Source organism: Aspergillus undulatus, assembly GCF_047715775.1.
Source record: "Aspergillus undulatus strain CBS 261.88 unplaced genomic scaffold BDV17scaffold_58, whole genome shotgun sequence".
NCBI lineage: Eukaryota > Fungi > Ascomycota > Eurotiomycetes > Eurotiales > Aspergillaceae > Aspergillus > Aspergillus undulatus.
The window spans coordinates 156,382-179,713 of NW_027396662.1; the positions used below are offsets into that span (position 1 = coordinate 156,382).

General features: G+C 52.1%; 6 protein-coding genes across 6 annotated transcripts; 4 read left to right on the forward strand and 2 right to left on the reverse strand.

Moving 5' to 3' along the window:
• Positions 1–35: 35 nt before the first annotated feature.
• On the forward strand, positions 36–3,895 carry BDV17DRAFT_272901 (TBC domain-containing protein). The gene has a single exon (XM_073758952.1). The coding sequence runs from the start codon at positions 435–437 to the stop codon at positions 3,555–3,557; it is 3,123 nt and encodes a 1,040-aa protein (XP_073611957.1). The 5' UTR covers positions 36–434; the 3' UTR covers positions 3,558–3,895.
• Positions 3,896–5,109: 1,214 nt separating this feature from the next.
• BDV17DRAFT_190876 (bifunctional carbamoylphosphate synthetase/aspartate transcarbamylase) lies at positions 5,110–12,293 on the reverse strand. Its single transcript, XM_073755100.1, has 3 exons — positions 11,394–12,293; positions 5,335–11,330; positions 5,110–5,279 (listed from the first exon to the last, which is right to left on the reverse strand). Exons 1-3 carry the CDS (start codon positions 12,109–12,111, stop codon positions 5,223–5,225), a joined length of 6,771 nt encoding a protein of 2,256 aa, XP_073611958.1. The 5' UTR covers positions 12,112–12,293; the 3' UTR covers positions 5,110–5,222.
• Positions 12,294–13,497: 1,204 nt separating this feature from the next.
• BDV17DRAFT_272904 (uncharacterized protein) lies at positions 13,498–17,291 on the forward strand. The gene is made up of 2 exons (XM_073758953.1): positions 13,498–14,008; positions 14,070–17,291. Exons 1-2 carry the CDS (start codon positions 13,757–13,759, stop codon positions 17,097–17,099), a joined length of 3,282 nt encoding a protein of 1,093 aa, XP_073611959.1. The 5' UTR covers positions 13,498–13,756; the 3' UTR covers positions 17,100–17,291.
• Positions 17,292–17,310: 19 nt separating this feature from the next.
• On the forward strand, positions 17,311–20,070 carry BDV17DRAFT_272906 (uncharacterized protein). The gene has a single exon (XM_073758954.1). The coding sequence runs from the start codon at positions 17,962–17,964 to the stop codon at positions 20,020–20,022; it is 2,061 nt and encodes a 686-aa protein (XP_073611960.1). The 5' UTR covers positions 17,311–17,961; the 3' UTR covers positions 20,023–20,070.
• A 557-nt stretch (positions 20,071–20,627) lies between these two features.
• BDV17DRAFT_272908 (synaptobrevin-domain-containing protein) lies at positions 20,628–21,836 on the forward strand. Its single transcript, XM_073758955.1, has 2 exons — positions 20,628–20,797; positions 20,866–21,836. Exons 1-2 carry the CDS (start codon positions 20,760–20,762, stop codon positions 21,572–21,574), a joined length of 747 nt encoding a protein of 248 aa, XP_073611961.1. The 5' UTR covers positions 20,628–20,759; the 3' UTR covers positions 21,575–21,836.
• Positions 21,837–21,941: 105 nt separating this feature from the next.
• On the reverse strand, positions 21,942–23,248 carry BDV17DRAFT_272910 (60S ribosomal uL24 domain-containing protein). Its single transcript, XM_073758956.1, has 3 exons — positions 23,159–23,248; positions 22,877–22,989; positions 21,942–22,732 (listed from the first exon to the last, which is right to left on the reverse strand). The coding sequence occupies exons 1-3, from the start codon at positions 23,175–23,177 to the stop codon at positions 22,460–22,462; spliced, it is 405 nt and encodes a 134-aa protein (XP_073611962.1). The 5' UTR covers positions 23,178–23,248; the 3' UTR covers positions 21,942–22,459.
• Positions 23,249–23,332: the final 84 nt, after the last annotated feature.

Genomic DNA, 23,332 nt, shown 5'->3' on the forward strand with positions numbered 1-23,332 from the left:
GGGCAGATGGAGTAGGAAAAGCGGTCAAGTCACATGCAGCCACCACGTCATGATGCTGCCCGCTGGCTTCATCCATTTCCGTCAACAACGGCCTCTCGTCTCTCTGCTCTCGCTTTTATGCCGTCTTGTCTCCCCTCCTGCCATTATTTCCATTGATCTCCTTCAAGTCTGTCTTTCCTGTCTTCTTCCATCGTCTTCTTCCCGCTTACGGCGCGGGCATCAGCTTACAGTCCTCGCTTGATTTTTTTGTCCTACCCTGGTCACCTACTTAGTTTCGCGGCATCAGCCCCGCGAGAGAGCCGCCCCTTAAAAATCTCTCTCATATATCTCTACTCATACTTTGCTCAAGATACTTCATTCAGGATAACCCGAATTCATGAACGCGACCAACCCGTCCCGCGTCATCTCCAAATCCGGTCTCCGTCCCTCGAGCCATGGCGGAATGCGATCTTCGTCCCCCTCCGCCGCAGCCGCAGCCGCAGCCGCAGCGTCGCTCCTCATCCCTAACATCCTCCTCATCGCGCTGCAGCCGCAAAGCTAAGAACATCCGAAAGCCCCAGAAACGCCATTCCACGTCTAATGCGACCGAAGAGTCCGAGACCGATCTGACCTCTTTTCCGTCTTTATCTCCCGACCGGTCACCCCAGGGTTTCTTAGGACAACCCGCGCTAAACCGGGCCTTGACAAGCGCGTTACTGGACGGAGGCGAAGGTAATAATGGTAATGGCAGCGCAATGGATACAAACCGGGATCCAAGAGCGACGCTGGCGAAACTGACCACCGGCTCGTTCAACTCTGGCCGCGCGGCGCTATTCGAGGACTCGCTTCCGGTTAGGAACTTTCCTGGTGCCTTGCATCTTGCGGACGATGCGCATATTGAGCGGTTGGTTGCCAGCAACGGTGCCGTGAAGCTGGTGCGGCAATTTGCGCGGGATTTGGCGCAGCGCGATGCGGAGATTTCTGCTTTGCGACAGCGCGCTGATGCAAGAGAAAGAGAACTCAAGAGGATGTTGCGCGAGGCCTCGGTTTCAAACAAGGATATTGAGCGGAGGTTATATGCGATGGAGACTGCGCAGAAAGACGAGCACGAAGACACGGATACCGTGGGAAAGAATGGGGTTGGTGGGCTTATGCAGCAGGCAATGAGCGATGGGGTTGGGTCCCACTCGCGTGATTCTGGCGACGAGGACGATGATGACTTGGATACTGCCGTTCAATCTACGATCCGTAGGCCGTTCCGTTTAGAAGGTGATGGGACTCCAAGTGTTGATGGCGCGCCAAACCGAAAACGAGGAGGCTCGTTGCGCAGTTGGCAGGATTTCATCTTTGGCAGTGCCGCAGGAAGCCGAAAGACGAGTCGAGCCAGCAGCATCATATCCGAGCTCGGAGAAGAAGAGCGTCCAGAGGTAACCTCCGGCAACGTCAACCGACGTAAGCCACTAGACGATCAGCTGTTCCAACCTGTGGAAGGCCAGCCGGGCAGAGACGACTCAAGCACGCACTCGCGCAAATCTTCCAACTCAATCTCATCTTGGACTGTCAAATTGTTTGCGGGGAACCAGAATCGGGATGAGAGCCCTGCTGACAGGAACCGCGGGAGGGCCTCATCCACCAACCGAGAACGAAAAACATCTGCTCTGCCTGCTACCAAACATGGCATGACGGCTGTAGCGGCGCTGAAGCGGATCAACAGTAACACGAGCATGCAAGGAGCCCAGGGAAGGCCGAATGGCTCGGGTACAGCACCCCGCTCAGGCCAGCTTGGTCGAAGACAGCCCGCTTCAAGCATCTCGCAGGGCGCAGCGGTCGAGGTCGCCGCGAGAAACCACGGGCCGGTCGAGATGGATGCTATTCTTCCAATTGAGTCTCAGCCACCGACTCTCTCGATCTACAACAACTACCTTGGTGTGGATCTCTTGACCGACCGCTTCGGATTCATTTACGACCAGCGCCGAAAGAGACGGCAAAGAGAAGCTAGTAATCAAAAGAGTGGAAATCGCCTCAGCATTGCAACACTAAACACAGTTGACCACTACGACGATGAATCAACTTTGCGTGATCGGCTACCGTCAGCTTCCGACTCTCTTCGTTCTTCCGGCCCAGCTTCACCAACTGAACAATCATGGCAAGATTACTTGACCGTGCCGTCCGCACCGACAGAGTTATTGTCACATACACCCTCGGCCGGCCCTATTGTATCCCTGACCGCAGGCGATGAGCAACTGCGTAACAACGGGGTCGCCATCGACAAACGTGGCTCAGTCTCTGTTAACACAAACCAGCCTTCTGCCTCTACTTCTACGGTTGTTGCCGACCGCCCAGAGTTTGCTGGCTCATCTGCCGATGAAATACCAGCTGCTGCGCCAGGAGAACATGAGCCTGTCAAGTTGCTGCTCGAACAGCTGACAGACCTTCACGACTGGCTGCAACGAGAAAGGACTGTTCGATGGAATGAATTTCTCCGCAAGGTGCGCGCTGAGCGTCGAAAAGAAGGAGAGGCGGCGGCGGCGGCGGCGGCTGCAGCGTCGGATCGACCACTGAAAGCTGTGGACATGCCAGAAGTATCGCTAGCTGACGGCGAAATGGTGGGCATCTCTGGCCTGGGCAACAAGGGCAAAGTTGGCCGTGCAAAGTGGCGCGAATTTCGGGCGCTCGTTCTAGGTGGGATTCCAGTTGCCCTGCGGTCCAAAATCTGGTCAGAGTGCAGCGGAGCTTCGTCAATGCGCGTGCCTGGTTACTATGATGACCTGACCAAAAACATTGGCGGCAGCGATCCCGACCCATCAGTCGTGGCTCAAATCGACATGGACATCAACCGGACCCTAACAGACAATGTCTTCTTCCGCAAAGGACCCGGCGTGACAAAGCTCAAAGAAGTCCTTCTTGCTTATGCCCGCCGCAACCCAGAGGTCGGCTACTGCCAGGGCATGAATCTCATAGCGGGCTCGCTTCTCCTCATTACACCCACCGCGGAAGATACCTTTTGGCTGCTCACCTCCATGATCGAAGTCATCCTGCCAAAGCACTACTACGATCATGGCCTTTTGGCCTCGCGCGCTGATCAGCAAGTGCTGCGGCAGTACATCTCTCAAGTCCTCCCGAAGCTCTCAGGCCATCTCGAGAGTCTAGGTGTTGAGCTCGAGGCACTCACCTTTCAGTGGTTTCTGTCTGTTTTTACAGATTGTCTCTCGGCCGAGGCGTTGTACCGCGTTTGGGATGTAGTCCTCTGCCTTGACGTGGGGGCCGTGAACAAGAATGCTGCAGTCTCCTCAGAGAACCCTATTCCTGACAAAACTTCATCCGGCGGCGGAAGTGGCAGCTCCTTTCTCTTCCAAGTTGCCCTCGCCCTGCTCAAGCTCAACGAGTCCCAACTCCTCACGACTTGCGCTACCCCGGCCGAACTCTACACGTACATCAACCACTCAATGACCAACCACGCCATCAGTATCGACGGGCTTATCCAGGCGAGCGAGGCCCTGCGCAATGTTGTACGGCCCGAGGATGTCGTTGGGAAGCGGAGCGAGGCAATCAGGGAGCTTGGGGGGTTGCGCGCCTAGTCAACTCCAGATATTCCCCACCTTTCTTGTTTGATTTCATCTGTTTATATGTTTAGAGAGGCGGCTGCATTCCTTACTTTGTCTCCTTGTTTTATCTCATGATACCACCTCTGCTTGTCATTCCTTACTCCGGTGCTAAGGGTTACGGTTATACATACGGTTATGGTAGACTGACGGTCCTTCCTGTCTTTCCTTACTTGGGTGCATAAGAGAAGACTTCCATTTTATTCAGCGCTGCATTCTGTCTATTGACACGAACAAGAACGTCACGTACATACATATTAAGTACCTAGGTACCTGGTACACACCTGTATTACTGCGAATACAAGATACCCAAGGTGAACAGATTGAGTTTCGGCTACTTAAGTCCATGGACCCTTCCCTAATGTGGCCGGATCAGAGAACGATTGCTCTTTCCTTAGATACCAGGCCCCTCGTTCCTTCCCCCGTTGCACCCTCCAGATCGCGCCTTCCTCGTAGAACCTATATCATACCTCCCCCGGCCACGCTGAGCCGGTCGTTTCTTCCCTCAGTACACCGGGCTGGTCGCTCCTTCCCTCTCTATCCTGACCTCCGAGGACCTATAAGGAACGACCGGCACATACATCACCTGGGTAACAGACGCGCTTGCCTTATCTGGTCCACTCTTATTTAGGAAGTAACGGTCAAGATCGCTCCTGCCCTCGGTACACTGAATTGGTCGCTCCTTCCCCCGGAGCACCCCTTTTTGGGTCATGCCTTCCTATCCTAACGTTTGAGGACTTATCGGTCAGCTTCCAAGCGTGAACCAGTCCACTTCAAACCTTTAATGTCCCGGCCTTGTGGACCTTTTATGTATGCACTCCGGGACGGCGTGGTTCCATGGTTGCATGCGTATCGAAAGGACGTTGATTCGAAGCTCGAGGACTAGAAAATCGATTCCGCTTCATAAGCCTTGTTTAGAATTTAGATATTGGTTCGTATCCATAATGAATGCGGACCGTTTGCTTTCTAAGAAGGTGGAGAATGGGGATGCCCGTGGTCCAGAAGGTGAAAGATAGGCGCGGGGAACCACAGTGTGTAAGAAGCAGCGACATCCGCTTGCCACAAATTGCTCTCTCAGATAAAACTCAGAAAACATGAGAGTATTATATATGAATTGGTTCTTCGATAATATATATGTTTGTTGTACAGACCGATCCAGCCCTTGGGTATAATGTCCTAAATGCCTTAGAACACCAAATGTAGTCCCAAATCCCAGTCCCAGTTCCAGTTCCAGTCCCAGCGCTCAAGATGCAGTAGAAAAGCAGATAAAAGAAAATAAAAAAAGAAAAAGCAAACCAAATGAAAGAACGAAACCAAACAGAGAACACATGACACACAAAACACCCAACATACGCCACACACATAACACACAACACAACACAGAACACATACCCAACGACATACACATAACACATAACATAAACATAACGGAGTCATCGAGTTCATAAGAGGAAATTCATCTAATCTACCTGACAGGCTTAATATATGCCTTGCCAGTCCTACAGAGTATATGAGACTGCATAACTTTTAGACATAACATCCGAACAAAACATAAGATAAACAGTCATCGCCGCGGAAAAAATGAGGCAAGTGCTCGCTGATCTAAAGAAACATAGATGGATGGAAGCCCTTAACACGAGTTCAAGGCGCCATGACCAATGCAAGCAAGGCCATACGGCAGTAAAGGCCGTATCTCATCTGCATCGCAAAGTTAGCATAAGCTACATTGGGGAGGGGAGGAAAGAAGACTCACCTGTCGGAAGTAAGCTGCCCGCTGGTCGAAATCAACCTCCTCGGCGATTTCTGCGTTTCGCGGCAGAGGGTGCATCACAACCATGTGGCTCTTGGCGTGCTTGAGAAGAGCGTTGTCGATGATGAAGCTGTTCTTGAGACGCTCGTACTGCTCGAGGTCCGCGAAGCGCTCCTTCTGCACACGGGTGGAGTACAGGACGTCGGAGCTAGCGACAATCTCGGGCGTGAGCTGCTCAGACTCGGAAAGAAGCTGGCCGGTTGCGAGCAGCTGCTGGCGGATGTCTGCGGGCAAGGACAGATCCTTGGGTGCAACGAGCTGGACGCGAACGTCGTAGAACTGGAGCAGCTTGATAAGAGAGTGGACGGTGCGCCCATATCTCAAATCACCGGTGAAGGTGATGGTCAGACCACCAACAGTTCCAAGTTCCTCACGAATGGTGAAGAGGTCAAGGAAAGCCTGAGTGGGGTGCTCAACACTGCCGTTTCCGCCGTTGATGACGGGGACTTGAGAGAATTTGGCAGCAATCTCGGTGCTGGCGGGGTCTGGGTGGCGCAAGACAACGGCATCTCCGTAGCAACCGAGGGTGCGGAGGGTGTCTTGCAGAGTCTCACCCTTCTTGGTCGAGGAGTGCTCGGTGGCAATTGCAATGGTGCGACCACCCAGTCTCTGCATGGCAGCATCGAACGAGGCAGAAGTCCTGGTGGAAGGCTCGTAGAAAAGAGTAGTGAGGAGACGACCCTTGAGCACATCCAGGACGCCCTCACGCTGAACTCCAAGGCGCATCTCTTGTGCCACGGTGAAGAGCAGGTGCAGGTCAGCTCGGTTGAACTGGTTGACGGAGAGCACGTGCTTTTGCTTGAAAGGAGAGCGAGAGAGCATCTCCATCAAGGGAGAAGAGACCCGAGGCACAGGGGCGTAGAGAGGAGGGCCAAGCTCGTTGACGCTAGGGGCAGGGAACTGATCCACAGGCTTGCGGCCCAGGCGAGCAGGAGTGCCAGCAATGGAAATGGATTGTCTGCGGTCCACGACATTGTCGACACGAGGAGACATGGCCTTGAGAGAAGGAGACGTAGGCACGATCCTGTGACCAGACATGTCTGAGCCCTTGACGGCATCGCGGGTGATTTCGCTGTCAAGGCAAGACGTCTTTCCTTGGAAGATGACACGCTGGACAAGGCCCTTGACGCTCTTGCCGTTGAAAGGCGACCAGGTCTCTGGGCTCTGGTAGAGGTAAGGACGGTCAATCTCGATCTCGACCGAGCTATCGGATTGCTCGTGCAGCTCGAAGATCCTCTTGGGGTTCTCATACAGACGGGCAATGATGTCCTCCACAGTCAGGCGGCCTTCAGAGACAGCAGTGAACAGCAGAGGCAAAGCCTCGGCGATACCGGCGGCCGGAGATCCCTTCTCACCAGCAAGCTGGTACGGGATGCTGCCAATTGAGAAGATGTCAATTGTGCTCAGATACTCCCAGAGTGCCTTCTGGTCTTCGGCGGTGGGCAAGAATGTAGCCTCAGGGAAGTCATCCCGGGAAAGGAAGAGGCAGTAGATTGACACGTCACAAGTCACCTTGAGACCCTTCTCCTTGCTAAGAGCGATGAGCTTGATGTCCTCCTTGGAGGTAACGCTCATAACGTGGATGTTGCGGCTGTGAAGGCTGGCCAGCAACAGGACTGATGCGAGATCAGTAGACTTGGCGTCGGTGATGATAGGCTTGCTCGATGGCCATGCGCCAAAGTGACTGGTGACGGCGGCGACCTTGCTGATGTTGCCAGAAAGGTGGTTGAAGGGGATGAACAAAGAGCCGACTTCGCCTGTCAGCTGGCCAATCTCAGCAGAGTTGGTCGAGGTTGCGACAACCGAGAAGTTGTAGTCACAGAATGAGCCCTTGGCGGCATTCTGCTGGACGACCTTCAGGGTGCGAGTGTCCGTGACGGAGGAGTCGACACCAACGGGCATAACACGCACCATGCTGAAACCAGCTGCAATGGAAGCCTTGGTCACGATCTCAAAGTCCTTGGAGTCGGGGCTGGCGAGGCCGGGGACGAACGCTCCCACGTTGATCAGGCCAGGGAGGATGATCGAGCGGTGGCTGGTCTGGTAGTCAATTGTCTGCACGTTCAGCGCAAAGTGGCGAGCGATAGCCTCAATCAGGATCTTCGCGTTCTTAACGTTGGTGACCAGCGGTGTCTGGTAGTCGACAGCCATACGACGGGTTCGGTAACCCTTGCTCATGTAGTTGGCAGGTCTGCGAAAGCGGTTGTTGGAGGGCAAGTTAATGTAGAGATCAATGAGGTTATTTGCCAAGTGCTGAGTGAGCGAGTATTCAGATTTGACATCCTCGTCCTCGCCGACGAGAATCTCCAGGTACTTCACCGGAACGCCGTTCTCCTTCAGGAAATCTGCAGTACCGGATGTGGCGAACAGTTCATAACCAACATCACGAAGTTTGCGAATCGACGGCAGCATCTCCATCTTCTCCTTGTAGGAACCAATGGATAGAAGGATGTTGCGCTTGGGGAGACGGAAACCAGTGGACAGCAGAGCCTTCAGATAGGCCTCGTATTTGTCACGACCAAAGGAAGCGACTTCCCCAGTGGATGCCATCTCGACACCAAGAACAGGATCGGCTCCAGAAAGTCGAGAGAACGAGAACTGGGGAACCTTAACACCGACGTAGTCCTTGGGGATTGAGACAGGGGGATATTCGGCGAACGGAGCCCCAATCATGGCCTTGGTCGCCATCTCGATGAGGTCGACCCCCATGACCTTGGAGACAAATGGGAAAGAACGAGAGGCTCTGACGTTACACTCGATGACCTTGATGTCGTTGTCCTTGGCGATGAACTGGATGTTGTACGGACCAGTGACGTTGAGAGCGTTTCCGATCTTGCGGGTGGCTTCTTCAATCCGACGAACAGTCTCAGGATCCAAGTCTTGAGGTGGCAGGATCAGGGTCGCATCACCAGAGTGGACACCTGCGTTCTCGACGTGCTCAGAGATAAAGTGACCAACCATGACACCATTGCGAGCAACTGCATCCATCTCAATTTCCTTTGCGTTCTCAATGTACTTGGTGATGACGACAGGGTGTTCGCGAGAAACATCCGCAGCTTGGTTAAGATAGCTTGCAAGATCGTGCTCGGAATAGACAGTGTTCATGGCCGCACCTGACAGCACATAGGATGGACGCACAAGCACGGGGTAGCCGACCTTGTTACAGAATTCAGTCGCCTCCTCAATGCTGGTAAGCTCCTTCCATGAGGGTTGGTCGACGCCGATTCGATCAAGCATGCGGGAGAACTTGTAGCGGTTTTCGGCTCCGTCAATCATCTCAGGCGAAGTACCAAGAATGCGGACGTTGAGACGGTGAAGTGGGAGAGCGATGTTGTTGGGAGTCTGACCACCCATGGAAATAATCACACCGCTAGAGGACTCAAGTTGGTAGATGTCAAGCACTGTTTCCAAGTTGATGTTCTCAAAATACAGGCGATCAGCCTCGTCGTAATCGGTACTGACGGTTTCAGGGTTGTAGTTGACCATGACAGTCTTGTGTCCCTGCTCACGGAGAGTACGGATCGTTCTCACAGAGCACCAATCGAATTCGACCGAAGATCCGATACGGTAAACACCAGATCCCAGAACCATGACACCGTGATCGTCAAACTTGACATCGTGCTCAGAACCGTTGTAGGTGAGATACAGATAGTTGGTCACTGAGGGGAACTCGGCAGCAACTGTATCAATCTGCTTCACGATGGGAACAATACCGGCCTCAACACGCAAGCGTCTGATAGCCAGCTCGTTTGAGCTCATGAACTTGGCGATTTGACGGTCAGAGAAACCGAGCTGCTTGGCCTTTCGTAGAAGGGGAGGGGTAATGGTGCTAGCGTTGAGAGTCGTCATGAGCTTGCCAAAGTCGCTCAGGCCCTTGAGCCTGCTGAGGAACCACTTGTCGATGTTGGTGAGCTGCCAAATGTCGTCAACACTGTAGCCAGCGGCCATGGCGTTGGCGATGGCAAAGAGACGTTGGTCAGAGGGCGTTTGCAGTTCACCCTTAATAGACATGAGGGCGTTTGTTTCGTTGAACCCAAAGTTGTGGAAATCCACAGACCGAATGGCTTTCTGGATAGCTTCTTCGAAAGTCCGACCAATAGCCATGACCTCACCAACACTCTTCATAGAAGAGCCAAGCTGGGTGGATACGCGGGTGAACTTCTTCAAATCCCAGCGGGGGATCTTGACCACACAGTAGTCAAGAGACGGTTCGAAACAGGCGCAAGTGACCTTGGTGACGGAGTTCTTGATTTCGTTAAGGGGAATACCCAATCCAAGCTTAGCAGCAATGAACGCAAGAGGATAGCCAGTAGCCTTCGAAGCAAGGGCAGACGACCGAGAGAGACGGGCATTGACTTCAATAATGCAATACTCCTTGGAGAATGGATTCAGGGCGTACTGGATGTTGCACTCTCCAACAACGCCAAGGTGGCGAATCACATTGACAGCAGTCGTGCGGAGCATGTTGTAATCCTCATCAGAAAGGGTTTGCGAAGGTGCAACAACAATAGAGTCACCGGTGTGGATACCGAGAGGGTCGAAGTTCTCCATGTTGCAGACAGTGATACAGTTGTCTCTGGCGTCACGGACAACCTCGTATTCGATTTCCTTCCAGCCCTTCATACTCCTTTCAATTAGAACCTGAGGACTGGCAGCAAAAGCCTTCGTGCAAAGCTCCTTAAGTTCATCCATGTTATCGGCGAAACCACTTCCAAGTCCACCCAGAGCATAAGCAGCACGGACGATGACGGGGAAACCGATTGCTTCAACAACTCCGAGGGCCTCCTCAAGGCTGGACGCAGAAGCTGACTTGGCGCACTTCTCACCAATCGAGTCCATGCTGCGGGCAAAGAGCTCACGGTCCTCGGTGGTAATGATAGTGTCAATGGGCGTACCAAGAACCTTGACACCGAGCGACTCGAACTCATCCTTGAGCTGAATACCGACCTGAAGGGCAGTCTGACCACCGAAGGTGACGTAGATAGCATCTGGCCTCTCGTGCTTGATCACCTTGCGCACGAAATCGGCGTTGACTGGCAAGAAGTAAACCTTATCCGCCAAGCCCTTCGAGGTTTGAATGGTGGCAATGTTGGGGTTGATAAGAATAGTGTAGATGCCTTCTTCCTTTAAAGCCTTGATAGCCTGGCTTCCAGAGTAATCGAACTCACCAGCCTGACCAATGCTCAGACCACCACTTCCCAGAATGAGGACTTTTTTGACCGAGACACGAGGGGCGGCCTTGACGTTTTCGGCCAGGGTACCGCCAGGGAAATTGACGGGCTTCTGAAGGGCTTCGGGCGAAGCAATTGTGTCCTTGATGGCATTGATGAACACATCAAACAGGTATTCTGTGTCCCTGGGTCCGGGGGTGCTTTCGGGGTGGAACTGGACACTGAAAAACGGCCGGCTGATGTGTCGGATACCTTCGTTGCTGCCATCGTTCGCGTTCACGAACAGTTCCTGCCAATCGCTGGGAAGGGTGGAAGAATCAACGGCGTAACCGTGGTTTTGCGAAGTGATGTGACACTTGCCAGTCACCATGCTGGTGCAGGGAATGTTGTGGCCGCGGTTACCGAATTTCATCTTCGTGGTTTCGGCACCGACTGAACGAGCGATCAGCTGATGTCCAAGACAGATACCGAAGACTGGAGTGCGCGCCTCCACCATGGTCTTCTTAAGGTTGTTGACTGTTGTCGTGAGGGTCGCGGGGTCACCAGGACCGTTCGAGACGAAAAGACCATCGTAGTCCTTGCCGGCGAGGGTGGGGAAATCGTAGTCCCAAGGAACGACGAGAACTTCGACGCCGCGGGCGAGCAGGCACCGCAGTTGGTTAAACTTCAAACCGACGTCCAAGCAGAGAACACGAAGAGGGCGGCCGGAGGGATGCTTCAAGGCAACGTCCTCTGGAGGAGAGAAGAGCTTTGGTTCACGAAGGGATACTGAAGGCAACAGAGTCAGATATGTTCACAAGGCTTAAAAGCGTTCCGGTAAAAATGACTCACCTTCGCTAACCAAATTCTTGGTGTTGGGATCGACCCAGTCGATTTGTTCGTAGGATGACTTCCAAGTATCCTTGGTCAAAGGTGCATCGCTTTCAGCAACGTCGGCCTTGTGGAGCAGCAGGCGACCAAGCATGCTACCCTTCTGGCGAATGCGCTTTGTGAGAGCACGGGTGTCAACTCCGTGAATGGCCGGGACGCCTTGGTCCTTGAGCCACTGGCCGAGCGATGACTCGGCAAGGAAGTGAGAATAGTTCTCCCCGGCATATGTCGCAACAACCAATGCGGCAATGTGAATTTCGGTAGACTCGAAATACTTCGGTAACGTCTTCAGCAGCTCGTCCATAGTCTCTCGCGAAGGGACACCGTAGTTGCCCACAAGAGGGAAGGTAATCACAAGAATCTGCCCCCGGTAGGAGGGATCCGTGATGGACTCTGGGTATCCCACCATACCGGTCTGGAAGACCAATTCTCCCGCCACGCTCTTCTCAGCACCAAAATTATAACCCTGGTAAACTGTGCCATCCTCGAGCTCGAGAGCACACAGTCGCCCGGTGCTGCCTTCGATTCTCGAGGAGGCAGGAAGAATGACGCCGCCATTGGCAGTATCCACTGACGGGAGTGGTTGCAATTCCTTGCTGACCTGGTTGTAGGCAACAGCTCCTCCAGCCTGAGGGCTCGAGGGGAGGGTGGCCTCCTCGTGACCGACGGTCTCAGGCATATTGTCGGCTGTCGTGTGGTGGGGGTAATGAGGGGAAGTGGTCCTCTCGAGGACAGTGTGGCAGGGTATTCACTCTACCGTAGCATCAGCAGCCTCCAAAACTCCCTTTGAGCAACAGTGGAGGACAAAGAGAGTGTATTTTTGTTTGCTGCTTCAGCACGGGGAGGAATATAGGAAGAAGAGAGAAGGACTCGAGAGGAGCGAGAAATGCTGGGATGGCAGAATAAAAAATTTGAGTATGCGGGCAGACGGAGCTCTCCCATTGGCCAAGAAGCTCACCGATCTGGGGAATTTGGCGAATTTTTGCCGTTCTTGACCGCTTAATTGAGAAAATTCTTCTCCGATTTCTGCTGCTTTCTGTGCCTTTTTCGCAATGAAATTACATAATTTGCCGCTGTTGAGCGCTCTTCCGCTGCTTTCGGGCTATGGTTCGTGCTCAAATTCTATAAAAAGAGATGGCTTCGTGACCTTTAGTCTGTAGCTATCGACGCCAAGTAGATCTAAGATACCGGAGTTGTCCCCATCATCAAGACTCTTCCTTTATCTATGGTGTGGAATACACAGCACCAGCCTGTATAGACATGCTCTCCCTGCCAGACGTTTATCTTGAATCCATGCTCCGAGAAACGGCAACCCAAAAAGTGGGAGTGTTCCAAAGTTGAGGGGCAAAAAAGTGTGGATCGAAGGTTATCAACCGAATCTGCGACACTCGGAGTCAGGCAAGGTTACCCGACGAATCAGAGGCAAGGATCGCCCGCTTGCAGTTGTCAGCCGGCAGGCGGTGAAGACAAGGCGCACCAAGTCTGCACGAGAGCTAATCTGGCGTGGGTTGGCTGGTTTCGCTCGGTCTGGATCCGTCCCGAACCAGCAGGCGGGAACTCAACTATAGACTCACATATCGATGGATGGATGTGATGGTGGTGGTGTCTTGTTCAAGCCTAATTATGATATTTTATCTGCTTCAATTGACAGAAAATGCTTGAATATACCCCTGCGCAATCTGAATTGCTCACTTGTCGTTGAAGTTTTTGGCAATGACGTAGGTTATCGCCGCTATGGTCAGGTGCGGAATGAAAAATATATCTCGGGAGTAAACAAAGCGGACCGACAAAGCGGACTGATCATGGTCGACAGATGCAGAAACCAGCTACAAGTAGGGAAGTATTATTTGTCCCAATTACAATGATGTAAAAATACAATCAACTCATCAATACCAGAATCGAGCTGGATAGAAGTTCGAAGGCGCATTTGGCGGCAGCTTGTTGAAATAAATGCTCGGTTGGTTTAGCGTCATGTACGGCGAATCTGGGAGCTCAGATGATGCCCCGTGCGTCCTGCCGCCACAAAGCCAACGGCCCTGCAGCTGCATCTTGGAAAGCTTCAAAAGATCCCCCCCTCCCTTCTAACTGCGCCGCCCGCAGCCTGCGCTATTTAAAAGGCAAATCGTCAGCCCCGGCACTAATCCGTCGTCTTTTTTCCAATCCTACTTCAGAGCGACTCTCATCTCCTTCTGGTCATGCGACGCGGCATTTGCTCATAAACCCACAGAAGAGCTGCTTTAAAAACCGCAAGACCCCGTCAACATGTGCTGAACACTATTTCTTCGTCTCGAGGCCGGACAGTAGAGAGAGAGAATCTAAAAATCATGCTTGCTTCTCTCCTCCGACCAAAGAAGCGACGAGAGTACGCGCAAAGCTCACTCTTTCCGTCACCCTACGCCGCCGACGAGACGCGAAGGCCGCTACTGAGCGCAGATACCGGCTATGGGCTTTGTGAACAGCGACCTGACGACGAAGAAGCTGAGTATGAGAGCATCGAAGATGAAGATGCCGATGGAGAGGACGAGGACACCCCGATCGAGGCATCGCCTCTCCTTCCGATATTTTCAGCGGCACATCTAGGTATGGAACTCTGCATCGCAGCCACATGAGGACCAAAGTTTCTGACTTGCAACTCGCCTAGACATCCTCCCAATCTATGACATTACACACGCTATCCGATCTCTGATAATCTCGCGTTGCGAAACCACGTTGACCTGGGACCAGTTACGCTCGCCTCAAATTTCGCAGTTCTTGGTGAAACCCATTCAGCAAAAAATAAAAGCATTGCAATTTTCCAGAGCCACTTTATATGCGCTCATGACGAATTGCCTACAATTTGATCGGGAAGTCCAACTGAACCCAGGCAACAGTGGCACAAACCACACTAGATCAATGGTCAGTGAATTACTCGCCATCAAGCTGCTGAGAGAGTATACTACGCGCGAGCTGATCGATGCCTTGTCCTATGACTTCTATCCTCTGCAGGGCCAGAAGGTCGAGGAGATAAATCGCGGGTGGACCTCGGCATCTGGGGCAGCTCGCATCTCATGCCTTGAAATAGCTATTCGTGCACAAGCAAAACGGTTCCTATCTCATCCTCTCGTCGTTAAACAGTTGGAAGCTATTTGGGCTGGCACGATCGTTTTTCACTCGGCTGCGGACAATCTTCATCGCTCATCTGCACAAACTCGCGTTTATAGGGGCGCGGTCTCCTACGGTGCTACTTCTGACAAAAATGCCCCAAGGCCTTCAGACAGAAAGCCCGGTGCGTCAAGTCTACGAAGATCTGTTACGCTTTATGATCCACGCGATGCGTCACTTTTTAAGCTTTCTCGGCTGAGAGTACCTCGATACAGGCAGTTCCTTTCTACATTATCCTTCGCCGTTCTTCTTGGTCTGTTCCTCGCCGTTCTCAAGGAACGGAGCATAGAGATATCTCCTTTGGAACTTGTCTTTTGGTTCTGGAGCGCCGGGTTTATGCTTGATGAAATTGTCGGGTTCAATGAACAAGGGTTTAGTCTCTACCTTATGAGCTTCTGGAACGTCTTCGATCTGGGGATCCTTGTCCTTTTATTCTGCTATTATTGCATGCGGCTGTACGGTGCTCTTACGCCATACACTCAAAAGCAGGCAGTTGCCGAGAGGGCGTACGATATCCTGGCTGCAAATGCAGTCCTTTTGTTTCCTCGACTGTTCTCAATACTGGACCATTATCGCTACTTCTCTCAACTTCTCATCGCTTTTAGGATCATGGCTTCCGATCTCGTTGCGGTTTTTGTTCTAATCATCATTGCATGCAGCGGATTTTTTGTCGCCTTTACCTTGTCATTCAGTAGCGGCCTGGACCAGACCCCAGAGTCCATCGCATACGCCCTGTTTCAAATGCTGATGGGCTTCACTCCTGCTGCTTGGACCCTTTGGGACGAATACAACTTCCTCGGGAGAGTTATATTGACGATGTTTCTTTTCATTTGTCATTTTGTCGTCGTTACGATTCTAATCACGGTCCTCACAAACTCGTTCATGCGGATTGTACAAAACGCCAACCAGGAGCATCAGTTTCTGTTTGCTGTCAATGCAATCTCCATGGTCAAATCTGACGCGCTTTTCTCATATGTTGCGCCTACGAACATCTTTGCTTGGATGATCACCCCTCTCCGATGGATGATTCCCCTCAGGCAGTATGTGCGACTTAACAGAACGATAATTAAGATCACACATATGCCCATTCTGTTCACTATCTGCGCCTACGAGAAAATGATACTCGGTCCACAGATGATTGAATCAACCGATCTCATTGATTCGCCCGTTCGGTCAGAATTCAGAGCCGAAGATCGTCCTCGTCCTCGATTCAGGGCTTTAAGCACGCGGGTTTCACGATTGATTCGAGAACCATCCGTGGCGACTTTTCAACAGGACCGGGCACTGGCCGAAGTTTTTCGGCGACCGAATCGGAGTCCCGCGAGAGCGATCCAGAGGAAGAACCATCTTGTAAACAACTGGATGCAGGAGATGGGCTCAGGACCAGTCAGTCCACCGGATGAGCAAGATCCTGACGAAGTCGACCGACTCGAACGGTTGCCGAACGCACGGGGCCCGTTCCTGCGGAAGCAAGCTCGAAGTCTTCATGATTTCACAGGGTCGGGCGCCTCAAACGCCGAAGACCATGTTCCACACGCCATCTCTTCTCCTGTCACACTGCGCAATGGGCGAAGCTTTCTATCCAGGATGCCACGTCGGCTTTCGCACCATACGGACATTGAAGGGGATAACGAGTTGACAAGCGATGACAATGCAGCCAAAGCTGAACAGAAATCAACCAGCAAGGACTCTGATGACAATTCAGAAAGGAGTAGTAGGATCCATGGTAAAGCTACACCAAAGTTCTACAGTTCACGCCCATCTACAGCAAAACGCAAATCGCGCAAGAACAGTCCAAATCGGCTCGCTCGACATCACTCACGGAATCCGTCTGGGGGCACCATCTTATACAATCCGGTTACGTCCAGTCGGTCCAGTCACGACGCAGAGAGCGATAGTGGATCGCCTTCAATTCGACCTAGACCGAGAATCGTGCCAAGCCATTCTTTTTCAGTGACCTCTGCTCATCGAATTCCTTCAGGAAGAAGACACAGCTTGGACGGCGGCAGAAGCCCTAGCGCGAACTTTCATAGAGCTAATCCTATGTCGGTGCCGAACATAGGAAATTTTCTCGGATCTCATCACGGTTCGTGGCGCGGCGAAGCGTCAATGCTGGAGGGGCTTGGTTCAGACTTGGGTGACGGCAAAGCTATTGCCAACGAGTTCGTCGGGGGGGCACCTTCGAGCCTCACCACCCAAATGGCGTATGCAACAGGCGGCATCCGACGCAGAGATAGCCCTAACAGGAGTCAGGATATTCTCGGCAAGCTCGTTCTGGCCCGGATGAACAACATCGAGGAAGGATTCCGCGAGGTGATCAGAGAGGTCAAAGACCTACGGTCAAGTCGCACTCAAGATCGGGTTGATGACCAACGAACTGGCCAGCGTGATAAACGACGAGCAGAGAAGAAGAAAAAGGCCCCTGGATCCCGGAAGAGCAAGACGAGCGATGGGACTCGTACAGCGGAACCGACCCTGGCGTCCCAAGAGAACGACTCAGGTAGGAATCAGAACGACGATATATGATAGCTATGCAATCTGTTATGCCAGCGACTGTGATTAGGATATGCCCTTATCTCACCTTACCATTGTACATTTATTTGGGTGGCTGTCTCACTATGATTTCTGGTTTATACATCTCTTTACTAGACCTATCGCGGGCTAGACGATTTTATGCTACATGCTTAATGAGAGTTAATGATATACGTCTCTTGCTAACTCACTTCTGGATGAAAACCCTTAATGTGTTGCTCTATATTTGAAGACCCCAAACAGCGAGCCGAGGAGTCTGCTGCTGCCTTAACGGCGGCGAGGATACCCCGTATAACAAGTCCAAGTAGATGGCCCTTTCAGGCCGCAATGGGCGAGCATTACCGAGACTGCCAAGAGCTATCAGCAACTACACAGACACAGAGATATGAGTATTCTGTGGAGGATGCTTTCACTGGAAACTTGCTTGAACATGCGGTTTCTATCAACAGCAGTGAATGAAGGAGGGTCCTGGTGAATGTTTTGTTGCAACACTGAGAGATTCACATGTCAACAGGCAGCAAGTGTTACTCGACAGACTCGAGTCACTCGATGACTGCAAGGCTGCCAGTCTGCCAGCTGAACCTTGCCGCAGTGAAGGGTCAAGCAAGCGCCAACGCCCGGCTCCCTCCACCAACCATCTTGTCCATGCTCACTCAGCCTCATCCGTGCTTCTCTTCCTCCATCATCCGCCCACTCCTGAACAACCATCAACTTTTGTCAGAAAACTTCGCTATATCTACTCTCTTACTTTACCCTTAGTCTCTTCGATTTTGACTCCTCTCCGTGCCCCGCAAGCTCTCGAAACCTCTTGTATACGGAGTGCAGCCGTAACACTTGGCTGGCTCCACTATTTACTATGAGCGCTTCGGAGCTAAAAGAGCTCCTCTTCTTCAAAGATGCCGATACCCTGGCTTTGATTGACCCTCCTTCCTACAAACCAGCCTGGTCACTGCAGCCTAGTTCTGCTCAATCCATCGGCCACAGAATCCACAGCGTAAAGCTTCTGGCAACAGGCTCTCCCGTCCTCAAACAGCTATTCGAGCCAACAACACAAGAACGAAATATCAAGCGCCGCGGAGGACTCCCTGAAGGAATCAAGTACATTATCGATCTCACCCCTCCTTCAGAAGGCGAAGATGCTGTTCTGCTTCTGACCGAGCTGTCTTGCCCGCTTGGTATCAGGACGTGGGCCGAATCACAATCTCGCTGGGAGCTCCCCAAAGCATGCGTTGCCGGGGTAGACACTCCCTCGCAGCCGAACAGTAATGACTCAAGTTCCCTTTCTGACTACTCGCCCTCGAGGCATCGCGCGGGTATCGTCCACATTCTGCAACTGCTGGAAGGTGACAGCCCTCAACTCGACACCCCATGCAAGCTCTGGACTTTCTTCGCTGTCGCAAGGCTGTACGAAATTGCGACCATGCCCCAGATAAGCGTTCGAGTCGCTTTTTGGGTGTATGAGATGAACAACAAGCGCCTTATTGAGCTTCACCCGGAAATCACATACCGGTTAGCAAAGGGGATCCAGTGCGGCTACTTGATGCAGGACTCATTCTGCGTGCTCGTCGGAGAGGAGGCTTTGTCAATTATACGCAACTCAGGCGCCCCTACCCCCAGAAAGCAGCACGAGACTGTTCATGGACGACCCCAGGAAGGGTTGGACGATGATGACATCCAAAGAGTGCAGTATTCTGGTGAATCGTTCCTAGGCTATATTATCGAGAAATTCGTGGAGCTTGCTGGAAGCGAAATGCGCTGGCTGAATGAGTCCCCTCAATGGCAAAACATTGTCTCTTATCCGAGGGCGCCAAATGAAGACGTTATCGTGGATGGCCTCGTCTCTTGCTTGAAGGACTTTGTGCGGAATGCCATTTTTGCGAGTCTTGATCAGCAAAGTTCCACTCGGCTCCTGACCAAAATCAAGTTCGATGGTTCCGGGAATTACCCTGCGGACGCCTATATGAACGCCTACAACTCCATGAACTTACTCGAGCGCATAATGACGAGGACGTTTTGGCGTGGATTATGCGAAAGGAAACTCACCGAGCATGATGGTCACGCATATGCATTGCATTCGGACACTACCTTTGCCAGTTTAGTTGGCTATATAGGAGCCTTTCGAGACCAGCAAAACACCCCTGTGAGAAGCGTGACCCCTTCAGAGCTTAACAGCAGGGTCATTGCGTTCAATAACCTCGTTGATCCATGGCCTGAAAAAAATCGGGGCAAATACTTCACAAGCGAGTACAATTACCAAATGTTTATCAATGGCAATGGCCACGACAGACGCTTTTCTGTGCAAAGGTTTTTGGAGGAGGTAGAGTATTTCATGGCTAAGTTTGCCAGGGGAATGTTCGAGCCGCCTCGAGCCGAGATGAGCTACGACATAACGGACACCCTCACCTGTCTCAGGGAGGAGGAGTACAAGTACCTCCCGTTATGGGCTGGGGGATGTGACGACGGCACCGGGGGTGTGTACGACGACCAAGTGCCTCTGGCTGAAACAGATGGGTTCTCCGCACCGGGTCCCTCCATCCATACCGGCAGTGCTGCGCCATCAGAGGTCACATCTCCCTTCTCATTGCGGGAGAGTACAGTCTATGGTGCATCACACAGAGCCACTGAAGGATTTGCCAGCGAAGTCGTGTCTATCAATTCAGAAGGCCTATCGGAAGCGGGCAATGTGAGCCTAGTAGACTCTGCAGACTTTCGGAAGGTTGACAATGAGCTCTCTATGGCGCTGGACTCGTCAGCGGATGGTATTGACGACGTCTTCTTCGACAGTGACAGTGCCAGCGATGATACTGTTGTTATTGAGCACGCCGACGACAGCGAGATTAGCGAATTCGAAGAGTTGAATCTCAACGATGCTAGGGCGCAAAGCCTGCCCATTAGGGAGAAGAGCACTGTCGCCTGAGTGAAGGCTCGGTCAGAAGGCTCCTGCGGAACATGGCAATATGATTACTAGAATAGTTTAATACCAGTAACGAATCTTTCTTCCATGATCATGTATCCTTTCGAGTACGTAGTGTGTGCAATCCGGGGAAGATGTAGCACGTGACAGGAACACATTATTGGAATTTTTACCGCTATACCAAAAAGGGTCAACCCTTATTAGTAAGGGCTTATTCCGACTGTCACACCCCCTCAGCGTGGTGAATCGTAGTTTCGGCATGCTGGATGTATTCTAGCCCTGTATAGGCGTCTCAGGCCTGTGTAGGTCCTGCTAGATACTGCTTATATAATCGTGGCTCGTGTGGCTTCTTGTGGTCATCATGGCGGATCAAAGTTTGTGGTCAAATTCGTGTTTTGACATCTGCTGGGTTCGAGCTGAGGTCTCCCGGGTGAGTGTATTGCATGTTATTTCCGTATTAAGACTCTCGGGGCTTGAGGTTACCGGGCTCATAACTATTGGAAATTTTACCGCTATACCAAAAACGGTCAAGCCTAGAGGGCTTATTCCGACTGTCACACATATCTACCTAGAACTCTTGGCAGCATCGACGTCACGGAGCAGAATCACGCATCGGCGGAATTCAACTTCGATCTAGCGGGAACTCCACATACCCGTATCCCGGTTTCTATTCTCTCGAGATACACGTTGCTGCCATTTGATTCATCTATAATAATTCCGAAGCCAGAAGTCCACCAACCATGGCTTCATCATCCAAGCCATCGAGCTCCCTCCTCTAGTAGGCAACCTACCTTACCATTTCGATCGCGATCATATCTACCGCAGCCTCAACTAACAATGCTCCAGCTCCTGCATAGCCCATCGCAGCACCATCCTCGCCGAACACTCCGCCCCAGGCTCCTCATCCACTGCCGCCTCCTCACTAGCCTCCATAATTCTCCCCAAAATCAGCCATGACAGTTCCCAAAAGCTCACGTACACCCACGAGCGCCTCTTCGTGCACTACATCTCCGACTCCCCCAGTGGCCCCGCGGGCGCCTCGCAATCCGAACCCTCCTCCTATGCACCATTAAGCTACATCGTCGTCGCAACAGCCGAGCAAGGCCGGCGCATCCCCTTCGCCTACCTCCTCGAAATGAAGCGCAAGTTCCTAGCAACGTACCCGCCCTCCTCCACAGAGTTCTCCAGTCTCCCAGCGTACGGCTGCGCGGCATTTAACTCGGAGTTAAGATCGTTACTGCAGACGTTTAATACGGCGCCGCCGGCGGACTCGCTGGCTAGTGCGCGGAAGGAGATTGATAGTGTGCGGGATATCATGACGGAGAATATCGAGCGGGTTTTGGAGCGCGGGGAGAGGATTGATTTGCTTGTTGATAAGACGGATCGGCTTGGTGGGAGCGCGCATGATTTTCGGATGCGGAGTCGTGGGCTTAGGAGGAGGATGTGGTGGAAGAATGTTAAGCTTATGGTGCTTTTGGGGGTTGTGGTGTTTTTGGTTTATCTCTTTGTTGGGATGGGGTGTGGATTGCCGGGTTGGGGAAGGTGCGTTGGCTAGGTAAGATGTACTGCCTCAAGCAGGTGTGATGACATCTGCCTGTCACAGAACTCACAGAACTGGCTGGACTGATAAATCCAGTCAAGTGTTGCGCGGGCAATGATGGACGGAACGTATCTTGGATTGATGCTTGCGGCTTTCTATAGATGAAAGTCCGCTAATTCTTTTAGTACCCAACGTCTTTTATTGTGATTTTCACTAGCCTTGCTAACATGTAACGATATCAATTGACCCAACTCTCGAAAGCATGAGCACATCGAGGTTCTGAATTGTAGATACTATTCTTGAACGATGCCGAAGAAACTCGAATTGATTTCCTAAGACTAAATAACCCACACGTTCCCTCAAGTCGAAACTACAAGCCAACCAGCACCAACCCGTCTACAATCTACAGGGGTATGTATCTCACTCTCAAACTCGCAGCGTCCTTGCTATAGTGAGTAGCTCAGTGCGAGTCTGCAAGCGAGGCAGAGGTAATTTCTGGAAATCCAGACTCTGCAATTCGTTTTATGCCAACCGTATACCTCATCAATCATGGTTTGGGGAAAGATGAGGAGATAATTTGGCGGATTTGGAAGTGGGAAGTGGGAAAGGGGAAAGTTCAAAGGTTCAAAGGTGACGGCGCAGTTGCTGCGTTCGGGCGGAATCCTGGGCTGGGGAGAAAGAGTTCAAAACTTTTCAACCTTCGTGGTGCTCGGTGCTTCATTCGTAAGAGGAATAGAGGCCCTGTAGTTGTGAAGAATTGAAAAGAGATCTGGTCTGGTCGTAGCAGGTATATTTCTTTTTTGATGTTGCTCATTTAAGAGGATCAAGATTCAGGATCTCATTGTACTCCCACGCCGTTCATCCATAGAAACACAAAATGCAAGTCCCAGTTCCAGTCCCTTACGCGGACTTGGCCTTGACGGCCTCACGACCCTTGCCGATGCGCTCCAGAATCTGTTCACGGTCCTTGTCGAGCTTGAGCTTGGTGATGACGACCTTGGACGGGTGGATGGGGAGGGGAACGCTCTGGCCGTTGGACTTCTCGCGGACGACACGCTCGACGTGGACAGCCCACTTCAGACGGTAGACGCTGGTGATTTTACCCTCACGACCCTTGTTGGTGCCGCGGACAATGGTGACTTCGTCGTCCTTGCGGATGGGGATGGAGCGGACCTGTTAGTTTTCCGTCAGTCCTGGTTCTTCGAGTTCCTCATGTTCTCAATGAATCCACGATTCCCTCCTCCCAGATAAAAGAATCCAAATTCGTTCGTAGGGACATCGAGGGAAAGGGTTGAAGGGTAGAAGGGCGAATCGTACATTGTGCTTCTCACGGAGCTCCTTGGAGAGAGGGGCGCTCATGATAACACGGCGCACGCTGGAGGGAGCGTTGAAGTGCGCCTTGCGCGACTTCCGGCGTGAAGAGGAGATTGCTATTCAGAAAAAGAGACCATCAGTATTCAATCCGTAGCGATACTTGCGTAGAGGAAGAAAGATTTCATGTCGCCGCTGTGACCGAATCACGTCCATCCAACACTTCAAATCATGGCGCACAAAAGCAACGAGAATGCAGGCGAGTCGGGAAATTGTCGATGAACGTACCCTGGTTTGTGACGGCCATTTTTCCGAGTCTCCTTTCGTGATATGACCGGACTCTGGAGAAGGGGTCGTGGTGTTGTCGTTTGTCGTCGGAGGACCTTTTTTCACTCGACTGCCTCAAAGTGTTAGCCGAAAATGTGGGCGAGTCTAAGTGTGCGTCACATGACTCTCCGCTTA

Excerpts from the sequence above, each read along its gene's own strand:
- BDV17DRAFT_272901 (XM_073758952.1), top strand. The coding sequence starts at position 435 with ATGGCGGAATGCGATCTTCGTCCCCCTCCGCCGCAGCCGCAGCCGCAG.
- BDV17DRAFT_272908 (XM_073758955.1), top strand. The coding sequence starts at position 20,760 with ATGGCTTCATCATCCAAGCCATCGAGCTCCCTCCTCTA. Across the intron at positions 20,798-20,865 it reads CCATCGAGCTCCCTCCTCTA|CTCCTGCATAGCCCATCGCA; the intron begins GTAGGCAACCTA and ends ACAATGCTCCAG.
- BDV17DRAFT_272910 (XM_073758956.1), bottom strand. Across the intron at positions 22,733-22,876 it reads AGCTCCGTGAGAAGCACAAT|GTCCGCTCCATCCCCATCCG; the intron begins GTACGATTCGCC and ends GAAAACTAACAG.
- BDV17DRAFT_272904 (XM_073758953.1), top strand. The coding sequence starts at position 13,757 with ATGCTTGCTTCTCTCCTCCGACCAAAGAAGCGACGAGAGTACGCGCAA. Across the intron at positions 14,009-14,069 it reads CGATATTTTCAGCGGCACAT|CTAGACATCCTCCCAATCTA; the intron begins CTAGGTATGGAA and ends CTTGCAACTCGC.
- BDV17DRAFT_272906 (XM_073758954.1), top strand. The coding sequence starts at position 17,962 with ATGAGCGCTTCGGAGCTAAAAGAGCTCCTCTTCTTCAAAGATGCCGAT.
- BDV17DRAFT_190876 (XM_073755100.1), bottom strand. The coding sequence starts at position 12,111 with ATGCCTGAGACCGTCGGTCACGAGGAGGCCACCCTCCCCTCGAGCCCT. Across the intron at positions 11,331-11,393 it reads CAAGAATTTGGTTAGCGAAG|TATCCCTTCGTGAACCAAAG; the intron begins GTGAGTCATTTT and ends TGTTGCCTTCAG. Across the intron at positions 5,280-5,334 it reads GGGCAGCTTACTTCCGACAG|ATGAGATACGGCCTTTACTG; the intron begins GTGAGTCTTCTT and ends TTTGCGATGCAG.